Consider the following 12,749-nt stretch of genomic DNA (forward strand, 5'->3'; position numbering starts at 1 on the left):
TCCCAGGCCCCGCGGCTGGGCTGGGGGCAGGCGGGTCCGTGGCGCGCGGGCCCGCGCGGTACCGCCCTCCCCTCCACCGGCCGGAGCTGCGGCGCAGGGGAGGCAACGGGGTGTGTCACCTCTCAGGCGACCCTCCACTCTCACGTCGTAAATCCAGAAAGCCGGGACTTTTATGAGGCGGGTGGAGGGCACTGGAGCGATGCCACCTGGGGGGGTGGGAGGCAGGGAGCGAGCGGGAGTTTCGGCCGCAGTTTGTGCAAAATATAAGAGAACACTCGTTTAAGCCGCCTTCATGGATCTCTCCGTCTTCCCCGCACTCTGGGGTCCAGAAAGTCGTGGTGAGGGTCTGGCCGCCGGGGGGCTCCCAGCCAGCCGCCCGGCGGAGTGCACGGAGACCGTGGGGAAGGCACCCGGCTGCACCCCGCTTGTCCTGAGGACCAAGGTGGGATCAGGTCTCACCGCTGTTAGAAACCCGCCTCCTTCCAGAGGACAGGGTTGCAGAGGACACAGTTGAGTGGAAAGGGTTTTTCGGGAGCCCAGCAAGCGCACAGCCAGGGGACCAAGCCCCCGGGGGCAGCTGGTGCACCCAGCTTGTTTTTGGAGGACGCTTTGAAAGCGTCCGAGTCAACTTTGAATGAGTAACCCGAGTTGTTTCTCCCAGTGGCATCTTCCTCTGGATGCCCTGAGAACACTTCTGTGCCTTCCGTCCTCCTCCACCCCCAAGAAAATCTTTAGTCAGGAGAAAGCCAGCTTCCTTCGGAACTCCCCCTCCCCACGCCCTGAGGGTGGGGCGGGGGCTGCGCTGCACGCCCGGCCCAGCGCCTCCAAGGGAGGGGGGGGTTGTAATTAACCAACCGACTTTGACCCTTGATCTGCAGGCTCCCTGGCACCGCCCCAGGCCTTGTAGCAAAGTGGTGAAACGAGGGCGGTGAGGGGCCCCATAAGGGCCCTTGCCTCAGTTTCTCTCCTGAATAAATTGGTGGAGACAGTGGGTGTAGCGGTGAGATCTCAGTGGCCTGACCTACCAGGATCCAATGGCTTGTGACGCTGTCGGAAGGTTTCACAGCTTAACCTTACCTCAGGCGCCTTGGCGCTTTTTCCACCGCCTCCTTAAAACGAGGGGAAACTGAGACCAAAAGGCAGGTGAGCTGCCTGCTCACCTGAGGTGGATTAGCTGTGGGCCCAGGATTCCGTTTATAGTTTCCGGCCTGACCAAGGTCCCTGGCGGTCGGCTGACTGGTACTCTACCTCCAGAAGGGCCGAGAGAGGAACGGAGCCCCCTTCCTCGCTCCTGCCTCCTCCCTCACCTGTGTTTGTCTTGCTGCTCAGCGGCTCCTTCGGATCTGATAAACTGAGCTTGCACTGTGTTAAAGGTGAGCTGAGCCTTGCGGGAGACTCAGTGTGCTGTTATTTTTAGTTTTATTTCACATCCCAATCAGTAACATCATGTGTTGACTTCTACAAAGGACAAAGAAATTCCTGTTCAAATCATTGACTTCCTTGCATCCTGGTGATTTTCCCCACCACGTTCTGGGGGCCGTAGTGGGAGTGTGGGGGAGGCCTCCACCCCAGGGGCTGTCCCATCAGGTGATGGCCAAGGAGGGCTTCTGGGTGGTCTGGGCCACCTGCTGCTGCTGTCCAGGTGAAGGGAGCTGTGCAGGCCTCTCACCCTACAGGATCGACCCAGATGGTTGGGTCTGGGTCTAAAGCTGGAGGGCGGAGGTGAGAATTTGCCCTCATCGTTCTGGGGAGGGAGAGTCCTGTGGGGCGAAGCAAAGGGTAGAAAGCAAAGCACTTAATTTAGCCTCTAAAAGCCATGTGGCCCACTGGAGAGTTTTCCCACAGGTTTTGGAAATGAGAAAGGGAATGTTCTTGGGCCACGCTTGGGTGCTTCAGATGGCTGGAGAGTGGGGAGTGTGTTTTGTGGTGGCTTGTCCCCTGGCTGAGCCATTCCATCACTAGCCGACCATGACCCCAGGAGCCGGCTGGGCACGTTTCCTTCACCCCACCTCACAGACTCAGCACGTTGTGACCAGCTAAGCATTGACCCGGGTCCCGCTGGGAGAGGCCCCGAGGGAGCTGGGGAACAGGGAAGCGTTTGAGGTCTGACCTTCCTGCCAGGGCCCTGAGACCCTTATGGCATCAGAGAGCCCCTGGAAGGAGACACTTACTGACTGAAGGCTCAGGGCGCCAGTCTGACCAGCACTCTAGTCTCTCTCCCTCAGGCACGATTCTGGAAGTTCCCACCCCCAGGGCAGAACCTTTTCCTGGCCTCACTCCCCTTCCAAACCCAAGGGAAGAGCCCAGAAGTGGGCTGAAAGGTCACAGCGGAAGGGAGATTGCAGGTTTCCTATTTGGGCCCAAGAGCCTGGCCTGAGCCCTTCACTCCCCACCCCTCATCTCCCAAGGCATTTCTCCTTTGTTATATCAGTATTAATATGCAGGGAGTAATGCTGGCTTCTCGAGAAGGAGCCTAAGCACCGTACCCAAGAGCTAAATCCCATCTCTTGGACTAAAGGGGAAGCCAGAGAAACAGGGATGAAGCCCCATACTCCAAGCCCTTGCTGAGTCACAATGAAAAGCCAGGAAGGTCCTTGAGGGTAGATGAGCCTGGGAGAAGCCTGGGAGCCGAAATGACACCCTCCCAGATGGGGGCATCTCAGGGCCTCTTCTGGGCCCTCGTGCACCGCCTTCCCGGCGTTGGGGCCTCTGCAGTCTGTCCTACCAGTTCACCAACACACGCCCACCCCAGGGAGGCAGCCAGGCCGTGGGGCGGGAGTTGCTCAGCCCGGCTCTGACTGTGCAGTGCGGGAGCTGGGGCTGCTCTCTGTCCGGGCCGAGGTGGACAGACTTCTCCATCCACTTTGGGCCCCAGAGTACATGTGTGTGGGTGGGAGGGAGTGGGGGTTGGGAGGAGATCAGGCCTCCAGTGAGGGTCATGCTTCTAATTCCTGGGAAGTGCTGCCAGGGAAGGACATGTGTGCCATGCTCTCCAGGGAGCAAGGCTGGGAGTGTAGGAAGCCAGACAGTGGATTGGGACAGAAGAGCAACTTGGGCCTGGGCAGTGGCCTAGATGGCGCTCCTGCCTGGCCAGTGGGGCGCTGTCCCGTAAGCTGCCAAGCTGTTTGCTCCAGGCTGGGGTGACCTGAGGCAGACTCCTGCCAGACCATTTGTTCCAGAAAGAAAACAGGTGAGGGCAAGTCCTCTGGGCACAGGGAAGACTAGAGCGAAGGGTGGCCACCGTTGATGTTTGTTTCGTTCGGAGTCCCACAGGGGTGCCCAGCCCTGTGCTGGCCAGAAAGGTAGGGGAGGAGGCAAACAGAGGCATAGTCCACGGCTGGTGAGGGCTGCCCACCCTGGCACGGGGCTGAGGTGCCCAGTATCAACTTCGTTATGGACACAGCACAGAAGGCAGTTGGGAAAGGGGAGAAAGACACTGCCTGCGAGAGCAACTTGGCATTAACAGAATGGAAGCCAAAGGCTGAGGAACGGGCCCGTTGTGTTTCCAGGGCTGCCCACCTCTGCCAGTTGGCTGGCACTCGCTGCCTTTCGGGCACTGCTAGCTGACCTGCCGGGGCTGGGGGAGATGGGCACAGGGGACCCCTTCCTTTCCTGATAAGGGGGCAAGGCCACCTCACAGCAGCATGGGTCTTGCTGATACACTGTCGCTCCCCATTCAGAGCTGAGTCACCCCCCACCCAGGTCAGCACCAGCCCCCATGTGATCAGAGGTTAGGCATCCTCACATGGGCCTTACCCGCCCTCCCTAGAGAGCAGCCCTGACCTGAGGCCCGGCTTGGGGTAGGACCTGGCCCTCTGTCCAGTATTTGGCCAGCAGCTTGCAGTCTGCGAGAGAGGGGACTTTCTGGGGGCGAGAAGGGGGGAGCCGGCCCTTGGGTGGAAAGCTCCCCTGGGCCCATGCCCTCAGCGTCATCCAGCAGAGGTGAGCTCGGCCAACGGAAGGGAAACCAGTGAACCTCTGAGGGAGTACGGAGAGGGCCAGCTGGTTGGCCTTGCCGTACCCCACACCTGTGGGCGGGCAATGAGTAGCCACGGCCTCCACCTTGCCGGAAACATCTAATTAGGGGACAGAGAGCAGCCCAAGCAAGGCCCAACCAGTTCTGCTTCCTGCCTCTTGCCACCCAGTGACACCCAGCGACAGGAGCGGCACACCGATGAGCATTCCATGTGCGTGCGGCAGTGGTCGGGGCATGCTCTCGGGGGTGGCGGGAAGACAGGTTTGGTGGGATGGCTGGGATGAGGCAAACATCCCCACCTTGGCACCCCATGGCTGCCCGGCCTGCCTCGCCGGCCCCTGGCTCAGGGTAGAGGCAACGGAGAGGCCAGACCAGGCAGGCTCTCTCCCTGTGCCCTGTTCCTAGGCACCAGCCCGGCAGGGTTGCTGTGGAATGGGAGAGGCAGGCACGGGAGATAGGTCTCCCCAGCTGGCGTGGATCCATAGCGCCCTCCCCATGAACGCCGCCACCCCCCAGTGGCACAAGGGCGCCAAGAGTGACAACTCATTTTGAGCACAAACTGGTTAGCCCTCACCTGCTGTCACTCCTCCCTCTGCTGCTGCTTGTGCAGGCGGTGTGGCCAGGCTCCAGCTTCCAGGAGCTTCACTCACGCTAGCCGATACTGAAAGGCAGAAGAGGGTAGAGGTTTCTGTTTGTCTCTACCTGGATTGAGAAATGGAAATTGTCATTCAGCTTTGAATTCCTGGCCATGATCTCTCTGCAGTAGCTGGTAAAGTGGCATCGGAAGCTGCCAGCACTCTGACACACCCCTGCCCCCTCCCAGCCCCCACCCGGTGTGCACAGACAGCCAGTCACTGCGGGGAGGCCAGAGGGACCCCGAGAGCTTGGGCCTGCCTCCGGCCTCCCAGGTTCAGAGAGAGGCGCCAGGCCAGCTCAGAGGCCGGGCCAGGGCCAGGCACTGGTGAATCAACTCCCGGAATGAGGTGGCTCATTAAAGTCCCCCGGACAGACGGACGCCAGTGCCAGCAGAACGGGTTCTGGGCGGCAGGCAGGCTCATTCTTCTCTTGTCAGACCTTTGTTGTGTTTTGAGGGGGCGGGAGTCGAGAGAGGAGAGAGTCGGGGCCTCTCCTGAAGCTTCTTCGGTGCTTTCATATTCACTCTTCCTCCATTAGTAGTTCCTTGACCTTCCCTGTCTTCTGCCTGCAGCCCCCCTCCCCTGGGGCCACTCTCCCTGCCCCCCCCACCCCGTCTCAGCAGCTCTGGGCAGGGGATGCGCTGGGCCTTGTTCGCGGGTCTGAGATTTTACTCGGCCTCCTAAGTCCTTCTCCCGGAAGCACACTCATCCTTTCCTTCCTGTGCCCCTCTTGATTTTTCCTTTTGAAGCTTGGAAAGTGTTCTTAGCTTATGGGGCTTAACTGCAGCGGACCCTTGCACAACAAGATGGGTTTGAACTGCGCACCGGGCCACTCAGACATGGTTCTTTTCACAAACGCAGCACAGTGCTGTAAATGCGTTTTCTCTTTCATAAGGCTTTTTCGTAACACTTCTTTTTCTCTAGCTTACTTTATCGTCATGACACACAGAACATACAAAATACGTGTCACTCGACTGTTTCTGTTCTCGGTAAGTCTCTGAGCAGTTACGTTTTGGGGGAGTCAAAGGTTATATTCGGATTTGCGACGGCCTTGTTAAAGGGTCAGCTGTATAGAGTTTAGCCCTTGGGGAAGACGAATACTGATAAACGAACGCGTTAACTAGTTTGCCCCCAGTTTGCTCAGCTTCCAGCCCGTGCCCTCTGTGCGCTCAGGCAGCTCTTCGGGTTCTCTGCTCTGCAACCGGGGGGCGGGGGGAGGCAAGCCTCTCTGGCCCCGTTTGGTGTGAGGTGTCTGTCGTGGGGAGCGGCCTCCGTGCAGGGCTGCCAGGTATCAGGCGCCTTGGAGGGCGGAGGCTGGGAGCCCAGCCCTCATGGTGCCGCAGAGCGAGCGGTCCCCGCTGTGGGGGAGGCTTGCATAAGAGCTGGGCACGCCGCCCGGGAGACTGTTAGCCACATCCACCTGCTGCTCCTCACCTGGCCTGTTTGCCTGGCAGTGGGAGTGGGGAGCCTAGAGCCCCGATGAGCTGCAGCAGCAGCAGATGCCAGCCAGCCTGGAGGACCCCCCGTTCCCCCCCAGGCCAGCAGCTAAATCAGCCCGAAGCAGCAGCAGCCCAGAATGGTCCAGGCCACCAGGGACCCTTCAGGGCCAGGGATGAATCCCTGGGCTCAGAGCCTCCGGTGGTGCCACTTGTCCACGTAGGAGCATGGATGAGACCTGGAATCCAGAGGGACTGGCCCAGGTGGGGCAGGCGGACAGCTCTGGAGGGATAATTGGCAGGGCAGGTTCGGTCCTCCCAGTTCCGCTAAGACACAAATTACTCAGCGGGCAGGCCTGTGGGCTGTGGTGCTTGGCGGCCGTCACCTGTAATTACCTTAATGGGGCAGGAGGGAGGGGCAGCATGTATGGGCTGGGGGCAGCCTGCTCTGCCATGTGCCTGCAAGCGGCAGGCGTAGGCTCCCGGGCCCAGCCAGCCCACGGCCAGGCCGATGTCCTAAGAGCCCACTGAATCCTGTTCTCCCCACCAAACCCCTCACCTGGCTGTTCTTCTCTCTGCAGTCAGTCTGGGCTTCTGCCCACCACAGCCCTACCGGGAGCCAGAGCCGTCGGTGGCTGAACCCCCATCTTGCCCCCTGGTTTTGGACATGAGCCTTCGGGACTCCAGCTATAGTGTGGCCCCGGGGCCCTGCGTGGTAGCCCAGCTGCCCTCCGAAGACATGAGTCGCTTGGCAGACCCCCAGAGCAGAGACCATGGCTTCCTGCGCACCAAGATGAAGGTACTGACCCTCCCGCTGTCTCCGAGGACCAGGAGCGTGTCTATAGACCTGTGTCCAGCCCACAACACTGGGTACAGTGAGACCCAGGCAGAGGCTGGCCTTGGATCTGGGTCTAGGTTTCTGCTGAGAAGTGGACCCAGCAGGGCATAGGTGGGTGGTGGTGGAAAAGAAGAGAAGTAGGTCTAAAGTAACAATGTCATGCATTGGGAAGAAGCAGCAGGGTTCTAGAGACATTTTGCCCTTTGGAGTCCATTCCAGGAGTTGTTTCGGTTTGTTTCTGGCCTTAAGGGGACCCAACTCTTTGCAAGTCCTAGGATAATCGGGAGACATGAGCCCGGCTCAGCTCCTTCTCCTGGCTTCCCCTCTGTGCTGCGTCCACAGTGAGCTTTGGAGTCCACTTGGTGGTTAGCTGTCCCTTGAGGCACGTGCCCAGTGGTCTCCACCTCACCCAAGTGTGCCACTTCCAGCCCCGTCGGCATCTGAGGCCTCGCATCTGGGGGGGGGGGGCGGCCTCAGCAGTGGGAACCGTAGGGAGGGCGTGAGGCAACAGAAATGCCTCTGCTTTCAAGGAGCACGCAGACAGCGAGGCTGTCCCTGGCTGAGCCTGCATTCCTGAAAGGTCTAGGATCTGGAAGCACCTGCTGGTAGCGATCTAGTGGAAGGGTTCTTATAGCTCTATTCTGTGTGCCAAAGGACTGAAGAAAGCTGGCAGCGGAATGCCCTTCCTTCCTCCCTTCCCCATGTAGGCCAAGCCTGTGTTGTAACTAGAGGGGAACCACCCAGACATGTGCTGCTTGGTTGGCCAGGGAGCCAGCACGGTGGCCCCGAGCCCCTGTGGGCCCTCCTCTCATCCCATGGACCCTGGTCGGTAGGGAGGGCTGGGGAGAGGGCACAGGGCACAGGATGGCCGCGCACCCGAGGACTGAGTCCTGACCTGAAAGGTCTTGACTAGCTGGCAACTGGAGGGCTTTCCCTGGCGCAGAGCAGTAGAGGAGGGGTGTGGTGTGACAGAGTGACAGGATGAGGTGCCAGCAACAGGGCCACCCGCCGAGCATAAGCAGCCTCTGGAGGTCATGGCCGTGGAGGATCGAGACCATGTCTCTCCGTGCCAGCCACACAGCCGGAAAGGCACAGCTGTCACTCGGAGCAGCATCCCTCCCGAGGGGCAGAGGGTGGCCAGGATTTGCTTCCATATGATCCAGGGCCAGGGGGAGGCTGGGAGGGAAAGATAAACCAAGACTGGCCCTAAATCCTGAATGACAGTCACAGTACTCACGGCACTCTACTCCATGTCTGAAAAGATTTGGGATTTTCCGCAGTTACAAAAGAGGTGACAAGGTTTATAAGCAAGAGGGTCGTGAGGATGGCAAGGGGCCTCCGGTCATACCGTGTCAGGCCTGGCTCCAGAAAAGCAGGGGGCTGGGCTCTAGGCTCTGAGCGGCGGCCTCGGCGTCACGGGGCTGCCCCCCGCCCTACCTCAGAGAAGGTGAACAGAGGGTACAGGCACAGACCCGCCGCTTTGAGCCCAGTGAAGGGAGGCCTCCCTAACAGGTGACGGTGACCCCGCTGTTTCTACAGGTAGCTTACTGCCCGTCTCTAGAGATGGTAAAGGCGCCGGGTGGCAGGGGATTTGGGAACCAACAGGAGGCCTGACCATTGACCCGAAGGTCCCTTCCAGCCCCTGCACAGTGGATCTGTGAGCCAGCGGGGGGCTGGGGGCCAGCGTCTGTATCCTCCCAGCATGCCCACCTGCAGCCTACGCCCCCGGACGGCTGTCACACCACCATCCTCGCCCACAGGTGACGCTGGGGGACAGTCCCAGCGGAGACCTCTTCACCTGCCACATCTGCCAGAAGGCCTTCACCTACCAGCGCATGCTGAACCGCCACATGAAGTGTCACAACGACGTCAAGCGGCACCTCTGCACCTACTGCGGGAAGGGCTTCAATGACACATTTGACCTGAAGAGACATGTCCGCACCCACACCGGTAAGAGGAGCCCCTTTGTGGGGGGGCAGCGAGCCCCGCCAGCCCCTGCCCGGCGGTGGATGCACAGCCCCTGAAGGGCGTCCCAGAGCTCAGGCCAGCAGCCCCACTCAACGCGGCTCGGTCCCCCAGGGAGCTGGAGACGGGACAGGCCTCCTCTGCTCCTTTTGCCCCGAGTCGGGCGGCCGGGCCTCCGTGCGTCGGGGAGGCCACTCACAGGCTTCCTGTGGGCTCCCTGACACCGGCGCCATCCTCCCCGCAGGCGTGCGGCCCTACAAATGCAGCCTGTGCGACAAGGCCTTCACGCAGCGCTGCTCCCTGGAGTCCCATCTCAAGAAGATCCACGGCGTGCAGCAGAAGTACGCGTACAAGGAGCGGCGGGCCAAGCTGTACGTGTGTGAGGAGTGCGGCTGCACGTCTGAGAGCCAGGAGGGCCACGTCCTGCACCTGAAGGAGCACCACCCCGACAGCCCGCTGCTGCGCAAGGCCTCCAAGAAGGTGGCCGTGGCCCTGCAGAACACCGTCACCTCCCTGCTCCAGAGCAGCGCCCACCTCTGAGCGGGCGCCCGGCCTGGCTCGCCTGCCCGCTGCCTGGCCGGGCCGCCTTCCCGCCACCTCTCGCGGGACGCGGTGACCGGGCCCGGAGCCCCCAGGCACACGTGCCCACTCAGGCCCCGCACGGAGCTCCGCTCACGGGTGCGTTCTCGTCTGCTGGGCGAGGCCCGGCTGCCTTCGGTGGGCAGCAGCCCCCCTGGNGCTGCCTGCCCCGTGTGCCTCTCACGCTCAGGGCTGCGGGGGGCAGGCGGGGGACCCTCTGACAGGGAGAGGCGTACGCGTGCACAGCTGTGGACGTGTGCGCGCACAGGAGGCCTTTCCACGCATCACCTCATTGTTAGGAAATAGATGACAAGGTGCCAAGGAAGTTTTATTTCCTTTTTTTAAAGATGACACATGTACAGATATTAATATATTTTTGATGCCGATGGCGGCTATTTTTAAGAGAGGATGGAGCTGGCTTTTTTCCCTCTCCATGCAGTTCTATTTATCCTGGACATTTCATACCTCCTCTGTGCCTTGGCTCTGGGGGGCTTGTCCTGAGTCACCCCATCCCTCGTGGGTCCTGGGATATCTCACCGGAGACCCTCCTCCGGTGCTGCCTGGGGGCTGCACTGCACTTTCCCACCTTCCCCTTCTGCTGGGGTCACCACTGGCTCCCCCGCTCCTGCTCTGCCTCCCTCCCACATCCGTTCAAGGCATGCCTGGGGGTAACCAAGAGCCTGCTTGCCTCCTAATAACAGACCTTTTGTGCAACAACTCACCATTGCGGAGGCCAAGAGTTTGTCCAGCTGCAGCTGTAGGAGAAAGGCCGGTGGCGTGATGAGTCTTTGATCCACCCAGAGTCCACCGTCTGAGACACTAAGGAGAGAGCAGGACCAGGCTGCAAGGCCTGCCCTTTCCCTGTTGAGTGAAAAACCCTAGGGCAGCAGCAAAAATGGGAACGGAATAATAACCAGACCCATCAGAGGCCTCTCGGGAGGACCGTATTAGAGGGCTTCCAAGTGATATTTGTAGCCTATTTTCTGACACTCTCGCATGGCTAGGCTGGGCTGTGAGCCCGTAAGGAGCGAGCCATCCTGGGCCTGGTTGGCTCCATCAGAGGAAATCAGCCACCAGGCTCTATTGGTGTGGCTGTGTTTCCTGCTAAAAACAGGAAAGGGGGTGTGGGTCAAAAGAGAGAGGGGCAGAGTTGGAGCCAGCCTGCCAAAGAATGAGAAGGCAAACTCGAAAGAGGTCCAAAGAAGGCAGTGGGCTGGGTGGCGCAGTGAAGCCAAGCCCCTGGGCAGAACCTGTCCATGGCTGCACGGCCCCAGACCGAGTGGAAGACGCTTCTCAGAATGCCCTCTGACTGTGTATAGATTGTTCTGGAAACCTCCTGTTTTATTTTACTTTAGAGTGTCCGGGAGCTGCTTTGTTCTGGGAGTGACATAGTATGAACTAACCTCCTCGGGGAAACTCTCGTTTACATCTCTGTGTCCCCACGCTCCCGCAGTCGGATGGAGTCCTGATGCTCTGTTCTGCTTTGTTTTATAACTTCCCCCCAACTATTAAAATCAAAGAATTATCATTTTCTGCGTTTCTGCTTTTTTGTCTTACTGGCCTCTTTTTCTACCTGCAGGGAAATTAATCAAAACTGTTGTTGCATTCTAATTCTAGTCAAAGCTTCCCCCTCTTACGGGTACAGTGAGCCTCAAGCCAAGCCGAGAGTCTGACCTGCATAGATGGAGCGGTCTGCCCGTGATCTTGGCACTTGCTGCCTGCTGACCCCTGGGCCACAGTCGCAGGGCCTCCCCTGAGCTTGCTTCATGGGCCCAGTGCTCCCGCATCCTGACGTGGCCCTCCGCCAGGCCAGTGTAGTCGCTAGGGGTCCAGTTTCCGCTTCTCTTCCTAGCACCCTTCCAGGGCCGCAGAAGGAAGACGGTGATCCCCAGGGACAGGGCACAAAGGTCACATCACTTCCAGGTCAATCACCTAGCCGGAGGGATGGCTGCGTTTGTACGGCACGTATTCTGTGCCGGGCACGCTTGTGTTTCACCCACATTAGCTCGCTTCATCTTTCAGCCATGGCCCGGAAGACGCTGCCATCAGCACGGGCAGAGAGAAGTTAGGAAGTGGGCCCTGGGTCTCCTGACTGACTACAGTGGAGCTGGGGTGCGAACGAGACAGCCTGGCTCAGGGGCTGTGCTTGAAGCACCATGCACCTGCTGCTACAGAGACCAGCGTGCAGATGGCCCCTCTGGGCAGTTCAAACCAGACCGGAGTTTACAGGTTAACAGGCCCTCCCCATCACCTACCTAGGATAGCTAGGATACCCCGAGGTCCAGTTCAGTGTTCTTCCATCGCGTCCCCCCTGCTAGAGGGACACCAAGGAGGGGGTTGGCTGCCAGGCTTGGGCCTTCGCTGTGATGTTCCAGGAGGTGTGAAAAAGGTTCGTGCCCTGGTGCTGTGGAGGAGAAAGGAAAACACGGGTCTGACCTGGAAGGCTCCCTGTGAGAAGCCCAGAGGATTGGCAAAGGCCCCTAACCCTCCTTATGTCTCTTTAAACAGCCAGAGGATTTTTATCTCGAGAAGCCTCCCAGGATGACAGGCCGATCAAATCCCATTTTCACCTGTCCCAAGATGAGCGGAGCCCATTGTTGGGAACCGGGTGATTAACTGCTATGTCAACTTCAGGAGGAGCCGGGAGCCGGGGATAAGCTTCTGGGAAGCCAGGGGTGGGGCTGGGGGAATGTTCCTGGGGCTCCCTGTGAGCTTCTACTTTCTCTCCCACTCTTTAGAAGCACTCCAGCATGGGACACCTCTCCGAGGAGCCCCTTCCCCATTTCGAGGGGCCCGTATGACCCGCAGACCCTGTAGTATGTGCCATGAGAGAAAAAGGAAAAGTACGGGGCCCTCCACGGACTGGGGAAATGGGCCCCCGCCAGCAGGGAGAAGAGAGGAATGGGGGTCAACATATAACCGATGACACGTGTGTCACCAGACTACAAATGCTGAGGGGCCCAAAAAGGAGTCTTTGGCATTGGAAAGAGTAAAGACTTCTTGGAAGAAGTGGAGCCCCAGCTGGGGTGGAAAAACAGGATCTGAATAGAACCCAAGAAGCAGGACAGTGTTTTGCGGGGGGTGGGGAGAGTGGGGAGAGTGGGATCAAGCCCAGATGGGAAGAGGTGTGGGCAGAGGGTCTCACTATTTCCATCAGCAGTCTGCGTGCTTGCTTCATTCATTCAGCTCCCAGAGGCATTTTTGGAACCCCGCCCGGGTGCCCGTCAGAGCTGATAAGACAAGCTTCTGACAGTAGAGAGGCTGGGGCCTAGCAAGGGGGTCTTACCGAGGATGAAAGCAGCGTCCTGTTTTTACGGCCA

At 59.5% G+C, this 12,749-nt stretch overlaps 2 protein-coding genes across 12 annotated transcripts in view; one reads left to right on the top strand and one right to left on the bottom strand.

The window, feature by feature from the left end:
• Positions 1-176: 176 nt before the first annotated feature.
• LOC105236452 overlaps positions 177-12,749 on the bottom strand; it is a 38,571-nt gene continuing 25,998 nt past the window's right edge. For 7 of the 9 annotated variants that reach the window (XM_034645657.1, XM_034645656.1, XM_034645655.1 and 4 more), the window contains 2 exons: positions 11,685-11,833; positions 9,585-10,248 (listed from right to left, as the gene is read on the bottom strand). The gene's annotated coding sequence lies outside the window, so the exon portion shown is untranslated. Of the gene's footprint in view, positions 1,761-4,550; positions 4,638-9,584; positions 10,249-11,047; positions 11,362-11,684; positions 11,834-12,749 lie in introns of those variants that run through there. The other 2 variants (XM_034645650.1, XM_034645651.1) reach the window with 2 other exon arrangements.
• Positions 2,912-9,580, top strand: OVOL1 (ovo like transcriptional repressor 1). 3 transcript variants are annotated; one of them, XM_034645659.1, is made up of 4 exons: positions 2,912-4,187; positions 6,629-6,846; positions 8,646-8,835; positions 9,095-9,580. In XM_034645659.1, the coding sequence occupies exons 1-4, from the start codon at positions 4,175-4,177 to the stop codon at positions 9,388-9,390; spliced, it is 717 nt and encodes a 238-aa protein (XP_034501550.1). In that variant the 5' UTR covers positions 2,912-4,174; the 3' UTR covers positions 9,391-9,580. The 3 variants fall into 3 exon arrangements, with proteins under 3 accessions (XP_034501550.1, XP_034501549.1, XP_034501551.1); XM_034645658.1 differs by having other exon boundaries at positions 2,912-3,942; XM_034645660.1 differs by lacking the exon at positions 2,912-4,187 and adding an exon at positions 5,114-5,600.

This window comes from Ailuropoda melanoleuca, chromosome 16 (genome assembly GCF_002007445.2).
Source record: "Ailuropoda melanoleuca isolate Jingjing chromosome 16, ASM200744v2, whole genome shotgun sequence".
Taxonomy (NCBI): Eukaryota; Metazoa; Chordata; class Mammalia; order Carnivora; family Ursidae; genus Ailuropoda; species Ailuropoda melanoleuca.

Bases quoted from the DNA above. Each gene is read 5' to 3' on its own strand.
- OVOL1 (XM_034645658.1), top strand. From the start codon at position 3,918: ATGCCCTCAGCGTCATCCAGCAGAG. The intron at 3,943-6,628 runs GTGAGCTCGGCC...TTCTCTCTGCAG, and splicing joins CTCAGCGTCATCCAGCAGAG to TCAGTCTGGGCTTCTGCCCA. The intron at 8,836-9,094 runs GTAAGAGGAGCC...TCCTCCCCGCAG, and splicing joins ACATGTCCGCACCCACACCG to GCGTGCGGCCCTACAAATGC.